This window comes from Sciurus carolinensis, chromosome 1 (genome assembly GCF_902686445.1).
Source record: "Sciurus carolinensis chromosome 1, mSciCar1.2, whole genome shotgun sequence".
NCBI classification, from domain to species: Eukaryota; Metazoa; Chordata; class Mammalia; order Rodentia; family Sciuridae; genus Sciurus; species Sciurus carolinensis.
This window is the reverse complement of record NC_062213.1, coordinates 136748243-136772606: the sequence shown is the minus strand read 5'-3', so window position 1 is coordinate 136772606 and position 24364 is coordinate 136748243. Positions and strand designations below refer to the sequence as shown.

At 34.3% G+C, this 24364-nt stretch overlaps 1 protein-coding gene across 2 annotated transcripts in view; it reads right to left on the bottom strand.

The window, feature by feature from the left end:
- Window positions 1–24364, bottom strand: part of Col24a1 (collagen type XXIV alpha 1 chain) — a 391233-nt gene that overhangs the window by 279840 nt on the left and 87029 nt on the right. For both annotated transcript variants that reach the window (XR_007104846.1, XM_047523663.1), the window contains exons 8-11: window positions 17956–18000; window positions 13593–13646; window positions 12375–12419; window positions 72–125 (exon numbers count right to left, since the gene is read on the bottom strand). Coding sequence is in view for 1 of the 2 variants with exons in the window: in XM_047523663.1 (XP_047379619.1) it covers window positions 72–125; window positions 12375–12419; window positions 13593–13646; window positions 17956–18000 (198 nt within the window). In the remaining variant the exon portion in view is untranslated. The remainder of the gene's footprint in view (window positions 1–71; window positions 126–12374; window positions 12420–13592; window positions 13647–17955; window positions 18001–24364) is intronic.

Genomic DNA, 24364 nt, shown 5'->3' with positions numbered 1-24364 from the left:
TGAGTTTATAATCTCCATTGTACATTATCATTAGTAGATAATATTAGAAGTAAAATTTATAGGAAACTTACCCTTTCTCCTTCAGGTCCCAGTAGTCCTACTTCTCCAGGAGAGCCAATGAAACCCTTAAAACATGAAAATAATCTTTGTATTATTTCATTTCAATATTTACTCCATAAATATATCTAAACAGAAGTACTTTCAACTTTATTTATAGTAGTATAAAAGTGTAAGATTTAAAAATATGAAAGTATGAATATTTTTCCCTCACTTAATTGCTTTTCTTGCAGAAGTTACAGGTCAATCTTTTCATTAAAAAAAATGTAGGAAACTGAAGACATAGAAGTTAATAAAAATAAAAAGACCAAATTCTGTCCTCCATTGAATTTTATGGTAGGCAGAAAATACATGTACATAGTTAACTAAAATGTAAGGCAGAAGGTAGGTATCAAAAGACTTTAAGTAAAGAGGAAGAGGAGATCTATTACAATAAGATAGGAGGTAAGGCAATCAAGGAAGGATTCAAAGGAGGCAGGTACTTGAGATAGGTCTAGAAAGTACATAAAATCTTAATAAATACAGGATGGTGACAGCAGAAGATTGCTCCAAGAAACAGCAATTAGAGTGAGCAGAGACATAGCAGAGGGTCTTTGCTAATGGTAACAAACACAGAGTGTTTGTAAATGGTAACTGATTGCAATTTTTGTGTATAATGCTTCAAAGAAGACCAAAGATACATCCTGACCTCATGAAGTTTTTAATATGGTTTAAGGAATACAAGATACATATAAATAACAACACAAGGTACTATATCTTAACATACCTTAGTTATATTATTCCTGTAGCAGATAATCTATTTCATCAATTTTATAATGTATACTATAGGTAGTTTGGGGATGGAAGAGTCTTAAATTTCAAGCTAAAAATTTCAGACCTTATATTTTAGACAAATGAAAGCTAGTAACATTCTGAGATTAGTGCCCTAATGTCAAAAAGTATTTCTAAAATTTTAATCTGTTCATTAACACAGAATGTATCCAGGACAGGAAACACTGAATGTAGGAAAGATTGTTAGAATGCTCTTGCTCTTTCAATGAGCTATGTTTGAAGAATAAAGTATCTAGATTCAATGAGCATCACTGCCTTCAAAAAGTACAACTCAATAGAAAAGGGGATCATACAAATAAATAATTATATTATCATGATAATTGTTACATGATTATGTAACAGGTGATATGATAAGTACAAGACACAATGAAAACTATGGAAGCAGAAAGACCAACTATGTCCAAAGAGAAATTTAAGGTTGTTTACTAAGGAGGCAACATATAAGTAGAGTCTTGAAGAAATGGAAAGGCATGGCTAACATAATATGCTAACAATCAATAGACTGGAATGAAATGACACAGCATGTATACAACTTGCAACTAGTTAGTTCTATGTGGCTGGTGGGCAAAAGGTTAGATTGGAAAAGGTAATCATGGTCCATCAGGAAAGGTATTTTGTACATGACAGAGAGTTTGAAATTTATAATGTGAGTAAATTTAAAAAAAGGTATAGTTTTTATATAACCAAATTGCAATTTTTAAAAGTCACGTGGATTTCAGTGGTCAACAGGTGTTATCTGACTTTAAGGATCAAAGCAAAGATGACTTTAAGGTTTATGGCTAGATTAACCCACAAATGGTAAGCACTAAAGAAATACAAAAAGCAAATAGGAAAGCTGGTTTGGTAAAAAAAAGATGAGTTTTGTTACTCATTTTGGGTTTGTGGTTATGCTGGAACATTCAAGTGTAATTATCTTAACAAAAAATTAGAGACATACAACTCATAGAAAGAGTTAGAAAGAGTCCATAGAGATATAAAAGATTTGAAGAACAAATAGGTCTGAAGCCTAGAAAGGTAGATTAGAGCTCTGAGGAGAAAACAAAGAGAATAATTATCGCTGATTAGAGAGAGGATGAAATGCAGATGGGAGAAGAATGGTTATAGGATACAGAGGAAAGACAAGGTACAAAAGAACTTGAAGTAGACACAGGAGGCCATTTTGGCTAGGTTCTAAATAAAGCCTTATTCTGAACTAAAGAATGGGTGACTTCAGAGTAAATATTCCACAATGATAAACACTAAAGAATTCAAGCATTAAATAAGTAAATGTCATTTGTACACTCATACATTATTCACAACAGTTACAATACTCACAGTATTATTCACAACAGTTACAATATTCACAGCATTATTCACACAGCATTATTCACAATAGTCAAAGGTGGAAGCTACCCAAATGTTCATCAACAAATGAACAGATAAACAAAATGTGATACACACATACAATGGAACACTGTGTTTCAGTCTCAAAAAGGAAGCAATTCTGTCACATGCCACAAGGTAGATGAACCTTGATGACCATTATGCTAAATGAAACAAGCCAGTCAAAAGGACAGATATTATATGATTCTGCTTATATCGGGGATCTGAAGTAGTCAAATTTATAGGGACAACAAGTAGAATGCCAGGGGTTTGAGTTGGGGTGGGGGTAGGTGTTTTTAATGGGTTCAGAATTTCAATTTGGGAAGTCCAACGGTTCTGAGATGGATGGTGGTGATGGCTGCCCAACAATGTGAGTGTATTTCATGTCATTGTCCACTTAAAAATGGTTAAAATGGTAAACTTTATGTTGTGTTTATTTTACCATAATTTACAAAACTAAAAAAAGGTAAATATCTTAGGAATCATTTCTAAGTAACCTGGAATAAGAATTTTACCAGGGATTTAGTTCCTGAGAGAGAAAGTTAATGAGTGTTATCAAAGCAGGAGGAACATTTTTTTTTTTAAATAAGGGAAAACACACATAAGATTCTCTTATGTGCCAGAGATTGTATGAAGGAGAGAAAAATAGTAGGAAAAATTAGTTCTTTCTATTTAACTTTAACAAAATAAAACATCTATAATTTGCCTACTTGACAGTCAAGCAGCTGGAGAATGGGGAATGTTTCTTTTAAAATGCAGAACAGGAAAGCACTTGGGATTATCATGACAAAATCTGTTCACTTTCAGAATTATCAGTTACAGTTGACTTCGAGTGTAAACAGATAACTTTAATTTTAATGTACGTTTGTTTTGGTTATAAATAAAAGAAACAGACACCCTAATGGATGTATACTTATCAGTGAACTTTTAGATAATGAACTGATAACACAGAGTTGAAAAGTCAGACTTCTGTTCAACATACCCTATGCAGGGTATAAATATAAAATTTAATAATTAAACATTTTAAAGGGAACAATGCTATGAGTAATTTCTTAGGTGTTTCATAAAGGTTTCTTTTTTTTTTTTTTTTTTTTTTATTTATTTTTTTTTACGTTTACATAGGGTAATGATGTTTATTATATTTTTCCCCTCCCCCGCACCCCTCCCACCCCTCCCACCCCCTCCCACCCCTCTTTTCCCTCTACACAGTCCTTCTTTCCTTCATTCTTACTGCTCTCCTTAGCCTAACTCTAAACCTAACCCTAAACCTAATGCTAGCCCCTCCCACCCCCCATTATATGTCCTCATCGCTTATCAGCGAGATCATTCGTCCTTTAGTTTTTTGAGATTGGCTTATCTCACTTAGCATGATATTCTCCAATTTCGACCATTTGCCTACAAATGCCATAATTTTATCATTCTTCATTGCGGAGTAATATTCCATTGTATAAATATGCCACAGTTTCTTTATCCATTCATCAACTGAAGGACATCTAGGTTGGTTCCACAATCTGGCTATGGTGAATTGAGCAGCAATGAACATTGATGTGGCTGTATCTCTGTAGTATGCTGATTTTAAGTCCTTTGGGTATAGGCCAAGGAGTGGGATAGCTGGGTCAAATGGTGTTTCCATTCCAAGCTTTCTGAGGAATCTCCACACTGCTTTCCAGAGTGGTTGCACTAATTTGCAACCCCACCAGCAATGTATGAGTGTTCCTTTTTCACCACATCCTCGCCAACACCTATTGTTGCTTGTATTCTTGATAATCGCCATTCTAATTGGGGTGAGATGAAATCTTAGGGTAGTTTTGATTTGCATTTCCCTTATTACTAGGGATGTTGAACATTTTTTCATATATCTGGTGATTACTTGTACATCTTCTTCTGTGAAGTGTCTGTTCATTTCCTTAGCCCATTTGTTGATTGGATTATTTGTATTCTTCGTGTAGAGTTTTTTGAGTTCTTTATAGATTCTGGAAATTAGCGCTCTATCTGAGGTATGGTTGGCAAAGATATTCTCCCACTCTGTAGGCTCTCTCTTCACATTTCTGATAGTTTCCTTTGCTGAGAGAAAGCTTTTTAGTTTGAATCTATCCCAGTTGTTGATTCTTGCTTTTATTTCTTGTGCTATGGGAGTCCTGTTAAGGAAATCTGATCCTGAGCCAACAAGTTGAAGATTTGGACCTACTTTTTCTTCTATAAGATGCAGGGTCTCTGGTCTGATTCCGAGGTCCTTGATCCATTTTGAGTTGAGTTTTGTGTAGGGTGAGAGATAGGGGTTTAGTTTCATTCTATTGCATATAGTTTTCCAGTTTTCCCAGCACCATTTGTTGAAGAGGCTATCTTTTCTCCATTGCATATTGTTGGAACCTTTGTCTAGTATGAGAAAATTGTATTTATTTGGGTTTGTGTCCATGTCCTCTATTCTGTACCATTGATCTACCTGTCTATTTTGGTACCAATACCATGCCGTTTTTGTTACTATTGCTTTGTAGTAGAGTTGAAGATCTGGTATTGCAATACCCCCTGCTTCGCTCTTGCTACTGAGGATTGCTTTAGCTATTCTAGGTTTTTTATTCTTCCAGATGAATTTCATAATTGCTTGCTCTATTTCTGCAAGGTACATCATTGGGATTTTAATTGGAATTGCTTTGAATCTGTATAGAACTTTAGGTAGTATAGCCATTTTGACGATATTAATTCTGCCTATCCAGGAACATGGGAGATCTTTCCATCTTCTAAGGTTTTCTTGAATTTCTTTCTTTAGTGTTCTGTAGTTCTCATTGTAGAGGTCTTTCACCTCTTTTGTGAGATTGATTCCCAAGTATTTTATTTTTTTCGATGCTATTGTGAATGGAGTAGTTTTCCTAATTTCTCTTTCTGAAGATTCATCACTTATGTATAAAAATGCATTGGATTTATGAGCATTGATCTTGTAACCTGCTACTTTACTGAATTCACTTATGAGTTCTAAAAGTTTTCTGGTGGAATTTCCAGGTTCCTCTAAATATATAATCATGTCATCAGCGAACAGGGATAGTTTGAGTTCTTCTTTTCCTATTCGTATCCCTTTAATTTCTTTGGTTTGTCTGATTGCTCTGGCTAGAGTCTCAAGGACGATGTTGAATAGAAGGGGTGAAAGAGGGCATCCCTGCCTTGTTCCAGTTTTTAGGGGGAACGCTTTCAGTTTTTCACCATTTAGAATGATATTAGCCATGGGCTTAGCGTAGATGGCCTTTATAATGTTTAGGAATGTTCCCATTACCCCAATTTTTTCTAGTGTTTTGAGCATGAAGGGATGCTGTATTTTATCAAATGCTTTTTCTGCATCTATTGAAATAATCATGTGATTCTTAACTTTAAGTCTGTTGATATGGTGAATGACATTTATTGATTTCCGAATGTTGAACCAACCTTGCATCCCTGGGATAAAACCCACTTGATCGTGGTGCACTATCTTTTTAATATATATTTGTATGCGATTTGCTAAAATTTTGTTGAGAATTTTTGCATCGATGTTCATTAAGGATATTGGTCTGAAATTTTCTTTCCTTGATGTGTCTCTGTCTGGTTTAGGTATCAGGGTGATATTGGCTTCATAGAACGAGTTTGGTAGGGTTCCCTCCTCTTCTATTTCATGGAATAGTTTGAGGAGTATTGGAATGAGCTCTTCTTTAAAGGTTTTATAGAACTCGGCTGAGAACCCATCTGGTCCTGGACTTTTCTTTGTTGGTAGGCTTTTGATGACCTCTTCTATTTCATTGCTTGAAATTGGTTTATTTAAGTTGTGTATGTCCTCCTCGTTCAGTTTAGGTAGTTCATATGTCTCTAGAAATTTGTTGATGTCTTCAAGGTTTTCTGTTTTGTTGGAGTATAGATTTTCGAAATAGCTTCTAATTATGTTTTGTATTTCACTCGTGTCTGTTGTGATGTTTCCTTGTTCATTCCGAATTTTAGTAATTTGAGTTTTCTCCCTTTTTCTCTTTGTTAGTGTGGCTAAGGGTTTATCAATTTTATTTATTTTTTCAAAGAACCAACTATTTATTTTATTAATTTTTCCGATTGTTTCTTTTGTTTCGATTTCGTTGATTTCGGCTCTGATTTTAACTATTTCCTGTCTTCTACTACTTTTGGTATTGGTCTGCTCTTCTTTTTCTAGTGCTTTGAGCTGTAGTGTTAACTCGTTTATTTGTTGATTTCTGCTTCTTTTTTTGAATGCACCCCATGAAATAAATCTTCCTCTAAGTACTGCTTTCATAGTGTCCCAGAGATTTTGATATGATGTGTCTTTGTTCTCGTTTACTTCTAAGAATTTTTTAATTTCCCTCCTGATGTCTTCTGTTATCCATTCATCATATAATAGTGTATTATTTAGTCTCCAGGTATTGGAGAAGTTTCTGTTTTTTATTCTGTCATTTATTTCTAATTTCAATCCATTATGATCTGATAGAGTACAAGGTAGTATCTCTATCTTCTTGTATTTACTAACAGTAGCTTTGTGGCATAAAATATGGTCTATTTTAGAGAAGGATCCATGTGCTGCTGAGAAGAAAGTGTATTCGTTCTTTGTTGGATGGTATATTCTATATATGTCCGTTAAGTCTAAATTGCTGATTGTGTTGTTGAGATCTATAGTTTCTTTATTCAATTTTTGTTTGGACGATCTATCCAGTGGTGAGAGAGGTGTGTTAAAATCGCCTAGTATTATTGTGTTGTGGTCTATTTGATTTCTGGAATTGAGAAGGATTTGTTTGACGTACGTGGATGAGCCAATGTTCGGGGCATAGATATTTATGATTGTTATGTCTTGCTGATTTATGCTTCCCTTAAGCAGCATGTAGTGTCCTTCTTTATCCCTTCTGACTAGTTTTGGTTTGAAGTCCACATTATCTGAGATGAGGATGGATACTCCAGCTTTTTTGCTGTGTCCGTGTGCATGGTATGTTTTTCCCCATCCTTTCACCTTTAGTCTATGGGTGTCTCTTTCTATGAGATGTGTCTCTTGCAGGCAGCATATTGTTGGATTTTTCTTTTTAATCCAATCTGCCAGTCTGTGTCTTTTGATTGATGAATTCAGGCCATTAACATTCAGGGTTATTATTGTGATATGATTTGTATTCCCAGTCAATTGACTCATATTTGTTTTTGACATGATTCGGTTTCTCCTTTATTTGGCTATTCCTTTAGGCTAGCGCCTCCTGTTGCTGATTTGCATCGTTGTTTTTCATCTCTTCCTCATGGAATATTTTGCTGAGAACGTTCTGTAATGCTGGCTTTCTTTTTGTAAATTCCTTTAGCTTTTGTTTATCATGGAAGGATCTTATTTCATCGTCAAATTTGAAGGTAAGTTTTGCTGGGTATAAGATTCTTGGTTGGCATCCATTTTCTTTCAGGGCTTGGTATATGTTGTTCCAGGCCCTTCTAGCTTTTAGGGTCTGGATTGAAAAATCTGCTGATATTCTTATTGGTTTCCCTCTGAATGTAATTTGATTCTTTTCTCTCGCGGCCTTTAAAATTCTGTCTTTATTTTGTATGTTAGGTATTTTCATAATAATGTGCCTTGGTGTGGGTCTGTTGTAATTTTGTATGTTTGGAGTTCTATAAGCCTCTTGTACTTGGTTTTCCATTTCGTTCTTCAGATTTGGGAAATTTTCTGTTATTATTTCATTGAATAGATTGTTCATTCCTTTGGTTTGTTTCTCTAAGCCTTCCTCAATCCCAATAATTCTCAAATTTGGCCTTTTCATGATATCCCATAGTTCTTGGAGATTCTGTTCATGATTTCTTACCATCTTCTCTGTTTGTTCCACTTTGTTTTCAAGGTTAAATATTTTGTCTTCAATGTCTGAGGTTCTGTCTTCCAGGTGTTCTATCCTATTGGTTATGCTTTCTATGGAGTTTTTAACTTGGTTTATTGTTTCCTTCATTTCAAGGATTTCAGTTTGGTTTTTTTTCAGTATCTCTAACTCTTTATTGAAATGATCTCTTGCTTCCCGTATTTGGTCTTTTAACTGTTGATTGGTGGGATCATTTAATGCCTGCATTTGCTCTTTCATCTCCTCCTTCAATGCCTGCATTTGCTCTTTCATCTCCTCATTAGCTTCCCTGATCGTTTTAATTACGTACATTCTGAACTCCCTTTCTGACATTTCTTCTGCTCTGCTGTCATTGGGTTTTATTGATGTAGTATCTAGGTTTGTTTGGGACATTTTCTTCCCTTGTTTTCTCATAATGGTCAGTTGTCAGTGGGACCCTGAGATATTGCAGTTTTCCACTATTGGCTTATAGTGTCCCAGTAGATTTCCAGTGTATCACCTCCCAGCCTTCAGTAGCCTGATGTCTTGGAGGAATCTGATAAAGCAGCTCATTCAAAGAATACTGCCCCTAGCCCCCTACTGGTTCCACGTTTTGGAACTGGCTCTGTGCGGAAATGCTCTCACTGTGGGCCTGCACCATGCAGCTGGCCGTGTGGGAAGAGCCCACTGCCGGAGTGTGGAAGACTACCTTGGGAAGACTCAAGCTGCCCTGCCCGGCTCTGCTAAGCCACCTCTATCTGGGCCTGCCACCCGGGCTGAGCTTTACCCAGTGGGCAGACTCACCCGTGGCTCCACTTCAGTTCGAGTCTCTCAATGCCTCCCCTTCTTAACTCCTGGGTTGTGGAGCGACGGGATGTGCAGTCTCCCTCTAGGCCGCCATCTTGGATCGCCCCGTGAAGAGAGCCCGCAGCCGGAGTGGGCAGAGCCGCCTGAAGAGGTCTCCGGCTGCCCTGCCCTTATCCCTGAGGCTGACTGCAGATCGAGGCTCTCCGCTGGTTCTTTGCAGGAGTACACTGCACTGCAGGGGCTCCGGGACTCGGAGCGTGCTCTGTTCAGACAGGCTCTCACTAGCGGGCCAGTTCCGTTCCGAGAACCTGGAGAAGCTGGCTGTGTGGGCGGGGCCCACCGCCGGAGTGCGCAGGACTGCCTGTGGATGACTCTAGCTGCCCTGCCCGGCTCCGATAAGCCACCTCTATCTGGGCCTGCCACCCGGGCCGAGCTTTACCCAGTGGGCAGACTCACCCGTGGCTCCACTTCAGTCCGAGTCTCTCAATGCCTCCCCTTCTTAACTCCTGGGTTCTGGAGCGACCGGGGGTGCAGTCTCCCTCTAGGCCGCCATCTTGGATCGCCCCGTGAAGAGAGCCCGCAGCCGGAGTGGGCAGTGCCGCCTGAAGAGGTCTCCGGCTGCCCTGCCCTTATCCCTGAGGCTGACTGCAGATCGAGGCTCTCCGCTGGTTCTTTGCAGGAGTACACTGCACTGCAGGGGCTCCGGGACTCGGAGCGTGCTCTGTTCAGACAGGCTCTCACTAGCCTCATAAAGGTTTCTTGATAATCATTATGCTGATCTGATTCTAACAAATAAAATGTTGGCAGTACCCACCAAAGAAATCACTCAAAGTTGTGGTCATTATCAAAATACCACCACTAAACTAGAGGTGTAAAGCAACAAGTAACATATTTTTTAAAAATCTTTTTTTTTAATTAAAAAAAAAAAAAACTGCTTGAATCTTAAATGTCCTCAAAAGTTCATGTGTTAAGACTTGGTCCTTGGGTGGTGTTATTAGGAGGTGGTGGAACTTTTCAAAGGTAGAGCCTAGTGAGAGAACCTCAAGTCACTGGGAAGCATGGGGATTGTAGGACCCTGTCCCATTACATAATGGCACAACATACAGACTCACCACAGGCCAAAGTGATGGGGTCAAGTGATCATGGACTAAAACATCCACGACTGTGAGCCAAAATAAACCTTTTTCTCTTCATAAGTTGATTATCTCAGATGTTTTATTATAATAACAGAAAGCTGACTAAAAGAGTAACAATACATATTTTTTGATTTGGGGTTAAAGCCTGTAGATCGAGTGACAATTTTGTGTCACTAGCAGAATCACTAAGTCTTACATACGTTCTACTTTTTGAGGTACTTTTCATATTATTACCCCAAGAAATGCCAAGGGAGGATTTAAAATGTTATGGTCAGGCTTGGGATATAGATCAGTTGGTAGAGTGCTTGCCTCAAAAGCACAAGACCCTGGATTCAATCCCCAGCACCAAAACAATAAAATAAAAAACAAAAAAATAAAAATAAAATGTTATGGTCTGTTTTAAATGTTTACATTTAACATAGTAATTCTCTTCATAACAACAATACAGTCATATAACTGTGCTGGTCAAAAGATAGTATATTACATAATTAACAAAAATGTTCATTCACAATGAATAACATGTAGTATTGCCCAGCAACGGGAAACAAATTAAAAGAAAAAAAGTTATAATCCTGTGAGTATGTTACTATGATTTTTGACTTTTTAACCAGATTTGAAGTTTACATCAAAAGTCTACATTTGAGACCCTTAATAAATGTGAAATGCCCTCCAGATTTCATCCACATTCTTGAAGAAAAAATTTTCAAGATAAAATAAAATACAAATTGTGGAAATTTCTTCATAATGTATGAATTTCTATATAAATTATATTTAGCCATTATTTTGCTACAGTTTCCTAAAATGACTGATTACATACTTAAATCAATAAGAAAAAAGATTGGATATGTGGTTTTAAAAGAATATTTCTATGAAGCTGACTGTCAAAACCTAAAAGTGCAATTTAAATTATTATGACCTAAACAAGAATTTTCAATACAAACTGGAAAAAAGCAATAACAAAAGAATGTACAATGCAGTATAAAAATGGTATAAAGAAGAACTTATACAATTATATGAATCACTGAAGCAAGATGAGAAAATGCAATAAGATTACGGTGTACAGTGTTAAATATATCTTGTTCACTTTGGGAGTTATTAGCTCACACACAAAAGAAACTCTCAACTACAAATAAAAGAATCCAGTTATAGAATCTACATAGGAAGTACATGCCATGTGCTAGGCATTGGGCATTATTTAAGAATGCTAATCTTATTTAATTCTTAACAACTACTTGAAAGATAAGTTCCATTATCACCAATTCCTAAGAAAAATGAAGCACAGAAGGGTTGAATGACATCTAAAGACACAAAAGTAGTAGAAGAAGGATTATCAATAAAACCATGTGACCTAACTCCACAACCCACGTTCCTGACCACTCATTTCTTCTTGCTTCCCAAATCCAAGTAGACATGTGATTTCAGTATAATTTTTACTAAAAAATACATGACTTCCCCATTATATTTATATATACTGCAAGAATAAAAGAAACGGTATAGTGGAAACAGCAGAGATAAAGGTAGCTTGGCACTAGTTCTAGTAAGCAATAACTGCCAAAGTCAAGCTCCTTAGCATGCTATTTTTCTCTTTATGAGATAGGGATGATAGTTTTGTTCTACTTCGCAGGGCTAATGGCAAAATAAAGAAGAAAATATATATAAAAGTATTTGAAAAGTTTAAGATTTTTAAAGATGCAAAGCATCATTATTTAAAAGCTTCATGCTTATTTCTAAAAGGAAATATTGATAATGAAAGGAAAATACCTGGCTATTAAAAATAATTTTTAAAAACAAAAATTTTATTTATTTTAAAATTTTTCATAAATCTAAAATCTTTGATTTTAAAGATCTTTGATTTTAAATTGCAGCACACTGCATACATCATAGCAACATATTTTTTTACTCCCTTAATGATTAAAAGTGGCTAGTCTTTGATTTAATGGTTTGGAAGTGGAATGGGATGTTCAAGATATAATAAGCTTATTTCCTTCTATATAGATATTTCCTTACTCCTGACAGTTTTTGCATTATAAACTTACTTTAGCCTTGAACTACTAAGAATCTCTTCATCTTTCACTTTTGTTAATGATGATTTTTTAGTTTTGTGTATGTTCATATATAAACAATAGTATAAATGATTATAAAGCACATTCTAACATGTGAGACATTAGGCTAAGAACTGGAAATTAATGGAAAATAACAATGTGAAACCTATTACTATGAGATTTTTCTGTGGCATAAAAGTGAAAGCAGTAAACATATTCTTTTCAGACTAAGTTTGCATTAAACTCAAAGCTCCTAAAAAAGTGTAAAAATGATAAATAGTTGGTGTATTTCATTCTACTTTTTCTCAAACATACTTAACAAAATGATGAAAATGCTTACTTACTCTTACTCCTTTAGGACCTGGATTACCTTCTGGTCCAGCTAAACCCTAGCATAAACAAAAGACAGTGTCATCATACTACAATACTTTTAAAGAGTTAACAAAAAGATTAATAAAAATATAAAGAGCTATCATTTAAAAATTATAAAATTCAGACTCTCTATTCAGAAAACTCTAATGAAGATCATAATTGTGCAAGGAATTTTAGAATGGCAGTACCAGAAGTCTTTGAATATAATCTATACACAAGTATTTTTTAGTTTTCTAAATATAATATACTAGTACATATTGTCAGGTAAAATTTTTGCACTTTAGTATTTCTCATTTCTGTATTGTTTTAAAACACTCCTAGTTAACTTATTCTAAAAGACATCCCCATACATTTTTAAAAGATAAATACACTTAAACTTTAAATCAATGTCCATATGCTGAAGTATTCATATTAATATTTTTCAGACAACAGATATCATCACTTGATCATAACAACATCATATATAATGCCTCCAGTTATTTTTGAAGGCATAAAAATGGAATTTATTCAAATAGATTTGTTTTTGAATTTATTATGTCCTTCATTCCTGAGAATAAAAAAAGATATAAATGTAATTTTCTACATTTAATTAGTTAATTTTAGAAATAACCAGTTCTTGAAAACCTAGGAAGGAAAACTTGCTCTCTTATTAGTCTACAATAAGAAGTTAGGGAAAGTTATAAAATTAGAGGGAAATACATATGAAATGACTAAATGAATTTTCAAAGCAGTACACAAAGAACTGAATTCAATTTAGATAAAAGTATTTGATAGTGGCATATGTAGTACTGCTATTTCCCATGTTTTCATAACCGTGTTATTAAAAAATACTTATAATGGAGAGCCTTAATTCTTGATTTTACTTCATTTTGGTCACTGGTAGTGTTATAAAATCAGCATGGGGTTGTTTTAAGATCTTATTAGACTCATGGGCATATTAATTTTGAAGGTTCCACGGCACAATCATATCAAGCATGCTTAAAAAGTCCACTCCCATTTCAAACAAAACTTTCTATGTAAAATCTTTATAAAATTTTTACAACTTTGATTTTGAAATTATTTCTCTGAGCAGTTAATTATTAAATAAAAGTAAACCGATTGTCATTTGAACATTAACTCTCAAAATCAGAACATACAATGTATTCACAAAGAGGAACATAAAAGGAGAAATGTAAATACAGTTACTGCACCTGCCTGCCAGGGTAACCAGGTGAACCAATATTACCAGCGGCTCCTGGAATTCCCTGAAATGAGAAATAAAATAAATAAAACAATATAACCAAATCAATGGAACCCAAAGGAAACAAATTTGGTGCATTTATAAAAACTAAGTTTGGAAAGAATTTTTCCACATTAAACTCTTGAGTCTTGAACATTACTTATCTGACTGAAATCACTGTTTGAAAGAAAATGAACCAAAATTGCTAAATTAAAAATAAGCAACTATTAGTTTAGGGTCCTGAATGAGACACTATCGTTATTAATAATGATAACCCTAGAATGGAAAAATCTAGTGTTACATAAAGATGACATTTATTTGAGAGAAGGAGCTGTTGTGTTTCTCAATAATCAGTATCTTTTTGGATTGAATTCCTTCTTGTTTCCATCATACTGCAACACTCCTTAATAGTCTGAACATGAGCCCCAGAAGACTAAGAGGGGCAGTGAACTTCAAAGCCAATCCCTTCTTCTTTCCTAAGATAAACATAATCTTAACAGCAAGTCTGACTAAGTAAATAGATGTTAAGTAATAAATACATTTATTGTGACCTGGGTCTATCTGAAATACACAGAGTAAACTTTGAATGGTGCCCTGGATTGAATGTTTGGGTGGCCCCCAAATTCACATGTGAAAATCCTAATCCTAATGATCCTGACTAATGGTATTAGGAGGTGGGACTTTGGGGAGGTAATTAGGTCATGTGGGTAGAGCCTTCATGAATAGGATTCATGCCCTTATAAAAATCTAGTCAGTTATCTTTTCTAACATGTAAGGATACAGAAAGTTAGTAGTCTGTAACCTAGAAGAGGGCCCTTTCCTAAACCTGGCCGTGCAGGCATGCTGATGTCAGACATTCACCCTCCAGAACTGTGAACAAATCTCTGTTTTTTTAAGCCACCCAGTATATGGCATTTTATTTTAGCAACCCCAAATTATTTAGATACATAGCAAATTCATTTGGCATTCACAACTTTGTATTCTTAATTTAAAACAAGATTTGCTCAAGGAAAGCTGATAGAGACTCCAAAGCATAAGAAAGGAAATCTGGTGCAGAACTGGGTGGAAAAGTGAGACAAAATTCCTCTTTTGTTCTTTGAATTTTCTTTTATTGATAGATCATTCGTTCATTCATAAGTCTATTCACAGTTTAGATCTATCAAATAATTCTTGAAGTAAGGAAATGCCAGGAGAATGTGTGTTCAGTTGCCTTTGTTTAACTTCAAATGATGACAACAATGGTTAAGTTTTCTAGATTCTTTATTTATGTTGTAAAATTCATTGTTTATGAAAGATACTAGCACTTTGTCCTCCAGTTCTGAGGTAGACAGAAGGGCTACCTTCAGTTTATGTACTGAAACACTAAAACTCCTAAAAATTTAGAAAATCTAGAGAAGGAATAAAACAAGGAAAAGCAAGAAGGGAATCATAGTTTCAAGTATTTTTTCTCTATTTTTCTCAGAATACTTCTTTCAATTTTGTTTTCTCATTTCTCTTCCTCATGTCCCCTGTCCTTCCCTTGACCAAACAATTACAATTTACTAGGTACTTTTTATGAGCCAAACACTTTGCACCTGCTTTACATCTATGAAATAGATACTATTTTCTCCATCCCACATCTAATGAAACTAAGATACTGAGAATTTATGACAATAGCCACTTTCATGGACTATTAATAAACACTTTCTGGGGATTACAGAATAAATAAATTTGTATTTTATAACATATATCATTTGTTCAAAAACCCTGCAAGGTTGATATTATAATTCATATAATAAAGATGAGAAAACATGAGACATGAAGTGTCAAAGTCATCAGTGGAAAGACACTCAGCTAGTCAGTGGGAAGTGAGAATCTAAATCAGCAATTCTGATTCCAGAGACTACTGTGCAAGGCTGCCTCCCCACTTTGAATGTGAAATGCAAATAATTTCTAATAACACTCTAAAGAAAACCTCTTAATTATGAGAGATTTGTTCCACCATCTTTATAACTGACTTCCTTTATGCGCCATCCAATTACAAAATATACAGGCCTATATCTAGACAGTCACAAAACCTTATATTGGGGTATGCAAATAGAAAGTAGTGGAACAAATTTAAAAGGCTGCCTTTATTCTGTAGTTGCTATTGATCTGGCTAAGGCCAATCACCAGCCCTTTTCCATTCCTTTCCTAGCCAAATTAGGTTAACTAACTTCAATAAAAGGCAAACTGATAATGAGACATAAATGAAAACTGATTTTGAATGGATTTTCACATGTAGACTCTAACAGATTCCAGCTGCACAGAGGAAAAAACACAAAAGAATTCCACTTCATGCCTATGTTCTGCTATACTAGAACAGCATTAAAGAGAAAACAAGGAAGCTTTCAGCAGTCTTTATAGGGCATAAACATATTCCAAACTAACCACACCCTAAAATCACTGCAACAACCATAGAAACTCAAAAATTTACTGTGACTCAGTTCACTCTGCACTTAAAAAGAGATTTTTTTACAAATAGTATTTTTCATATCTGTATATTGGATGGAAGAACAGAAATACAGTAGTATTACTAGTCCCTTGAGAAACAGGATTAGGAAATTAGGAAACCTACCATAAGAATACCTATGTTCAGTTGGTCAGCTTTCGTTCAGAATTCCAGCACTGCTTTATATCTCGATTTTCTCATTAATAAAATAGAATAACAACTATGTCATAAAATTATTATGTAGAAAAAAATGGAACAATTATAGGAATACCTTTAAAAGTGGAGGTAACTGCAATAACTCTTAAGTGTTGCTGCATATTAAATTAGTTAACATGTAAAATATTGAATAAATAATTATACTACTATAAGTTGTCATTTGTGGTAGTACCATCTAGCAAATAATAGGGGCTCAAATAGCTCTTATTACTAAAACTCACAAAAATGATATACTAAATGTTTGCTGACCAATTTATTTACAAATTTTCCAGAAATTAATATCTTCTAGCAAATCAGTTATGCTTCTTTTATAGTCCATGGTATTTTCATAGTTAAAATACAAAATTATTTCAGTTGTTCCTCAAAGTTACTTGAATTTTGACTCTTCTTTTTCAGAAAAAAATAGAAAGCAAGAACTGATTCCAAAATATATTTTATAACGTTTAAAATGTATTTCAGACTCTTCTAAAAAGTATCCTACTATGAGAGTAATGACATATATATGAACAGAATTAGGTCCTGGAGCAATTGTGAGAGAACACATCAATATTGACACATGGTCAATTTTTCACTGATTTATGAAATATCAGGTTTCCTTCATTGGAATTCACACATTTCTGCCAAAACAGTATTCTAGGGATTTTCTTTTTCTCCCCAGGGACTAATTCGTACCACCCTTCTCATATTTTTTCTGCATTAATGTTTAAATGCTTTTCAGCACTTGTTTGATCTTCAGGAAATTGAGATGGCACCTGTAACAGATACATATATTGGTTTGCTTGCCAAGTCTAGTAATTGCCATGTCAAGTAATCTTGAAAAATTGTGTTTTAAGGACTGGACAGTGTACTGTCCCACTTAACATGAATGAATGAGAAACTTGGCTTTGTTTCTTCATTTGGATCTTTCCCTCAAGGAATAACCATCATTTTTCTTCCTGAACTTCCCTTTAGAGGTTCCTGAAGCTCTTTGCTAAATCTTTAAATTCCTTCCATCACCTTAATTAGTTTCTACATTCTACCTTTCTCATTCTTTTAATCATACAGCTTAGTATACTCTATACTGAAAACAAGAGATAGGACTCTGTTTTATTCTATGACATGATGGTATATTATTTTCTGGTGGGAGAGAGAAGGAAAAACATGATCAAAAACTGTACAGTTACAAAATTATTTTGGCTTTTAAATAATGTGCATGTATATTATGGACAATATAGGTACCATTCTAATTTGAATGGTTATTAAAATTTATTTTCATTTTCTTATGCAGGGTTCAGGGAATTAACAGCTATGAATTAGGATTTAGTGAACAGATAAGCCCCTGAAATTGTACAAAAAAATCAGGGATGTATATTTCCTGGAAAGGGTTTGGGCCATTTATAAGATTCTCAAAGAGGTCTGTGAACCACATAAGTTTAAGAACTATTGTTCTGAAACATAATAGGTAAATAGTGAAAATGAGTAATAGTGAAATATTAAATGTTTTTGGAAAAAATCTACAACTAATCAATTAAAATGTTGTCTTATACTAAATAGAGCCAAATCACTGAGAATAAAAATGAAAAGGTAGAGAGAAATTATCTCTCAGTAAAGTCCCTTAAAATGTGTCTTTTACTGGAGAAGATATAAGCCTTATAAAGGAGAAACTTACTTGTTCACCACGGAGTCCTGGGAGTCCTGGATATCCTTTAAGACCCTACAAGAAAAAAGGTGAAGACATACTATGAACAAAGTAAATGTATATATGCCAAATGACTACACATAAGTTCTATGCTTCTCTTTACTGCAACTTTTCAATTCCCTCATTGATACAAATTTAATTCTATTTCTTATTAAATTTAACTTTTTATTTAATAAGAACTTATTTTATTAGGTAGTAAATTAATGCTTATTTCAATTGTTAATTAATTTTGAGTGTTACTTGAATGATTTTTTTATTACCAACTAAAATGGTAGCTTAGAATTTAATAGAGAATAAAGCATGGTATCTTTTAGAAAAGATTTATACCTAGCAATGGAATTGCTAAGTTTTCTGAGGCTTTTTGTTCAATAATGCTGAGGTAAAAAGGCCCCAGATGTAATTTGTTTGTAATTATTGAAAAACTGGATCATATCCAGGCAGTTTCTTTAATCCATTAAATCATTATCATAGCACTTCATGAATGAGCTAACACAAATGAAAGTGGCTACTTACAGGTTTATCAAAAACCTATAAAGCCATCTAAAAATATCAGCAACAAAAATGTTTTCCAAGTAATAGAAGCAAAATCAAACAGATAATATCCTTCTTCCTCAGAAAGAGGAAGAAAAATGGAAAAGATGGGAAGAAGGAAATAAAAGACAAATTCAGTACTTATTTATATGGTTTTAATCAACAATCAGAGAATTTACCTACTGTCTCCCAGATTTTGACTCACATAAAAGAGAAAGAAGAAGCTCCTTTTCTAAAGAGTCTCATAGATGCACCAATAAAAAATGAACAAACTAAACTTATATACACCAAATGACTACACATAAGTACAATAAAAATTTTTTTTGAAGAACTTCCTAGAATTTTTAAAAAGATGTACCTCAAAAGTCTGAAATAAATCATGGTTTACAAATGTAAAAAATGTTCCATTAGCATGCTGTACACAAGAAAAGTTTTGGGGGTTGCAGAATATATAGTTAAATGGAGTGAAAGAATTAATTAGAATTAATCACTGATGTTTTGTCAGAAAAGATGAGTTTGGATTAATGGGTTAGAGAAAGAAAAGAGGCTTTGATTAGCCCATGGGTAAATGAATAAACAAGCTTATTTGAAAAATAAGGGAATGATTTCAGAAGATTACAATAAGATATTTAAGTAGGGAGGTCTCTTGGGAACTACTAGGGTTTCAATGTGGTTTGTCCTTGTCAAAACTGATGTTGAAAATTGAATCCCAATGTAACAATGCTGAGAGTTGATGGGGACTTTAAGACATGATTTGATTCTTAACAGGGATAAATGCCTTTCTCCCAGGAGTGAGTTCTAACTCTCAAGGGACTGGAATAGCCATTGCAAGAACATACTTTTTTTCTAACAATGTGTTTTGCCTCTTTCACCTGCCCATTTGCTCATCCACTTAATACTATGAGTTGAATCAGCATGTGGCCCTCACCAAACATCAGCAGACATTAGCACCATGTTCTTGAACTTGCCAGCATCCAAAATCATGAGCCAAAATAAATCTCTCTTCCTTATAAATTACTCAGTCTCAGATATTGTTATAGCTAACAAAGTGGACTATGACAGAAACCCAAGAAAAAGACTAAGAAAAGTAAAGAGAGTTTGGAGGGGAAAAAAGCTTTAATACATGTTGTATGTAAGTAAAAAGGAAGTAGAAGGAAAAAACTGGAGGGAATAGGAAAAACTATATTCTTTGGGAGTCAGTTCCTTTGTGATTAGGCTATTAGAAAGAGATCAACAAATCAGTAGCCATGAGAAAGAAGAGAAAAAAGGAAAGTAGCTAATAAATGAACTTCACTGAGCTACTAAGTGCCAGACATTTTGTCATTTCCAAATACCTCAGTTAATCGTTACAACAATCTTATAAAGTGAGTATTGTTCCCATTTTTACAGACAAAGAAGCTGAACTTGGAGAAATTAAATGAATTGACCAAACTCTCATAGAATCATATCATTTTGATAGATTTATCACAAATTGAGTAACCTGCCTTTCTAGATAGTTGCTTTATATGTTTCTAATAGTCTCATATTAAGATGGAACCTGTTCTTATTCTCATCAAACTCATTCACCTAAAGAAGTATACCCCATGAAATTGAAAGAAAAGGAACATTCCCTAAAACATTCTATAAAGCCAGTATAACCCTGATACCAAAACCAGGAAAGGATTCATCTAGGAAAGAAAACATTAGACAAATATCCCTGATGAACACAGAAGTAAAAATTCCTAACAGAATATTAGCAAACCACATTCAAAAACATAAATTAAGAACTCCAGTGCTGTGCCACCCAGGCCCAGTCCACCCACATGGAACTCCAGCACCACCATGCCATGCTGCAGCTCCCCATCTACCAACACGTGGGAACACTTCTGCCCGCCATCATGGATTGCCTCCTACCAAGATGCTGCCATATTTAGTTGGGGAAGTGCCCACCCTGTGACACCAAATTATCAAATACCTTTCATGAATCAGGCTACTGAAGACTGGGAGGTTTGAATAGTATATTAGAGTTTTATAGATTTTTAAACTATTATTATTCCTATTTTTATTTTTTATTATTTTTCTCACTCTGTTTTCCTTTTATTTGTATCCTTAGAGTCTCATTCTCCCTTTTCCATGTTAACAACCAACTTATTTTGATTTAACTTTCACTCTTCCTATGATCTATTACCACTATATACTCACTTCTTATCTCATTAACATTACATCCTACACACCTCCCCATCCTCTTTGTTCACAATTAGAAATTGTAGAACTTATTGCAAACCTATTATTTAGGCAATAGATAACTGACCTCATCATCTCTGTTTATTACAATAATACTATTAATGTCTTAATAGAGGCAATTTGGTTTAAGGCTACATATTGTTTGTATTGTGTGCTAATATTGATCTCCCCTGAAAGGTGAGGTATTGGAAACTTGTAGGGACACTATAAACCTAAAGGGGGAAAACTGAACTACTTCAGATCTACACTGCTAGCGAGGAAGATGCGTGAACAACATGAAAAAACAAGGGAAGAAAGTGTCCCAAACAAACCAAGATGCTACATTAATAAAATTTATTGACAGCACTTAGAAGAAATGTCAGAAAGGGAGTTCAGCACGTATATAATTGAAATGATCCATGAAATAAAGGATGATATATGAGAGCAAATGCAGGCAATGTATGAACACTCCAATAAACAGTTAAAAGAGAAAGTGCAGGAAGGAAAAGATCATTTCAATAATGAGATAGAGATGAAAAACAAATAGAAATCCTTGAAATGAAGGAAACAATAAACCAAATGAAAAACTCAGTAGAAAGCATCACCAACAGACTAGATTACTTGGAAGACAGATGCTCAGACAATGAAGACAAAATATTTAATCTTGAAAATAAAGTTGGTCACATAGAAAAGATGGTAAGAAATCATGAACAAAACCTCCAGGAATTATGGGGTAACATGAAAAGAACAAATTTAAGAATTATTGGGATTGAGAGAGGCACAAAGATACAAACCAAACAAATGAACAATCTAATCAATGAAACATCAGAAAATGTCCCAAACCTGAAGAATGAAATGGAAAATCAAACACAAGAGGCTTACAGAACACCAAATACACAAAATTACAACAGAGCCACACCAAGGGACATTATAATGAAAATGCCCAACATACAAAATAAAGATAGACTCTAAAAGGCCACGAGACAAAAGTATCAGAGCACAAGTAGGGGGAGACCAATACAGATATCAGCAGATTTTAGTAGATTTCTCAGTCCAGACCCTAAAAGCTAGGAGGGCCTGGAACAACATATTTCAAACTCTGAAGGAAAATGGATGCCAAACAAGAATACTATACTATACTATACTCAGCAAAACTAACCTTCAGATTTGATGACAAAGTCCTTCCATGATAAATGAGAGTTAAAAGAATTTACACATAGAAAGTCTGCACTATAGTACATTCTCAGCCAAATAGACCATGAGGAGGAAATGAGAAACAACAACAAAAATCAGTAAAGGGAGGAATTACCTTAAAGGAAAGACCAAAAGAGAAACCAAGTCAAGTTAAAACCCCAAAATAAGCCCAAATGACTGGGAAAACAAATTATATCTCAATAATAACCCTAACTGTTAATGGCCTAAACTCATTAATCCAAAGACATAGAGTGGCAGATTGGATTTTATAAAAAAGACCCAACAATATGCTGCTGTAAATAGACTCATCTCATGAGAAAAGACATCCATAGACTTAAGGTGAAAGAATAGGAAAAAAACAAACCATGCACATGGGCTCAGTAAAAAAGCAGGGGTTTCCATCCTCACATCAGATAAATGAAACTTCAAGCAAAAATTAGTCAGAAGGGAGAAGGAGGGACATATCCTACTGCTTAAGGGAACCATAAATCAAGACATAACATTTGTAAATACTTATGTCCCACACAATGGAGCATCTATGTATGTCAAACATATCCTTCTCAATTTCAGGAATCAAATAGACCACAATACAATAATACTGGGTGACTTTAACACATCTCTATCACCACTGGATAGATCTTTCAAATACTGAACCAAGAAACCACAGAACTCAATAACACAATATATAACTTAGACTTAATGGACATATATAGAGTACTTCATCCCTCATCAAGTGAATGTACTTTCTACTCAGCAGCACATGAATCCTTCTTTAAAACAGACCATATGTTGTGCCACAAATACAAAAAAAAAAAAAAATAGAGATACTACATTGTATTCTATCAGATCATAGTGGAATGAAATTACAAATCAAGGATAAAATAAAAATGGAAATTACTCCAACACCTGGACACTAAATAATACACTACTGAATGATGCATGGATAGCAGAAGACATCAGGGAAGAGATAAAATAATTCTTAGAGGTAAATGGGAAAAATGATATGACATATCAAAATCTCTGGAACACTATGAAAGCTGTACTAACAGGAAAAATCATTGCATGGAGTTTATTCAATAAAAGAATAAAAAGTCAACAAATAAATGACCTAAGATTACATGCAAAGTCCCAGAAAAAGAAGAATAGATTAATACCAAAAGTAGTAGAAGACAGGAAATAATTAAAATCAGAACTAAAATCAATAAAATTAAAATAAAAGAAACAATTCAAAAAATCGACAAAAGTTGTTTCTTTGAAAAAATAACTAAATTGATCAACAGTTAGCCACACTAATTTGAGAGAAAACTCAAATTACTAAAATTCATGATGAAAAAGGAAATATCACAACAGATACTGACAAAATACAAAACATAACTAGAAGCTATTTTGAAAATCTATACTCAAACATAATAGAAAATCTTGTAGATATTGACAGATTTCTAAAGACATATGATCCACCCAAACTGAATCAGGAGGACATACACAATTTGAACACATCAATTTTAACCAATGAAATAGAAGAAGCCATCAAAAGCCTACCAACCAAGAAAAGCCCAGGACCAGACAGATTCTCAGCCAAGTTCTACAAGACCTTCAAAGAAGAACTAATTACCAATAGTCTTCAAAGTATTTTGTGAAATAGAAAAGGAGGGAACCCTTCCAAACTCATTCTATGAAGTTAGTATCATCATGATACCAAAACCAGATAAAAACACATCAAGGAAAGAAAACTTCAGATCAATATCCCTGATGAGCACAGATGCAAAAATTCTTAATAAAATTCTGGCAAACTGCATACAAAAATATATTAAAAATGTAGTGTGCCATGATGAAGTGCGGTTCATCCCAGGGATGCAAGGTTAGTTCAATATCTGGAAATCAATAAATGTAATTCACCACATCAACAGACTTAAAGTTAAGAATCATGTGATTATTTCAATAGGTGCAGAAAAAGCATTTGATAAAATACAGCACCCCTTCATGCTCAAAGCACTAGAAAAAATAGGGATAATCGGAACATACCTCAAAATTTTAAAGGCTGTCTATGCTAAGCCCAAGGCCAACATCATTCTAAATGGAGAAAAACTGAAATCATTCCCCCTAAAAACTGGAACAAGACAGTGATGTCCAATTCCACACCTTCTATTCAACAGCATTATTGAAACTCTAGCCAGAGCAATTAGGCAAACCAAAGAAATTAAAGGGATACAAATAGGAAAAGAAAACTATCACTATTTGTCAATGGCATGATTCTATAGTTAGAGGAGCCAAAAATTCCACCAGAAAACTTCTAGAACTAATAAATGAATTCAGCAAAGTAGCAGGATGTAAAATCTACACTCATAAATCTAATGCCTTTCAATTCATCAGTGATGAATCCTCTGAAATAGAAATTAGAAAAACTACCCAATTCACAATAGTCTCAAAAAAATTAAAATACTTGGGAATCAAT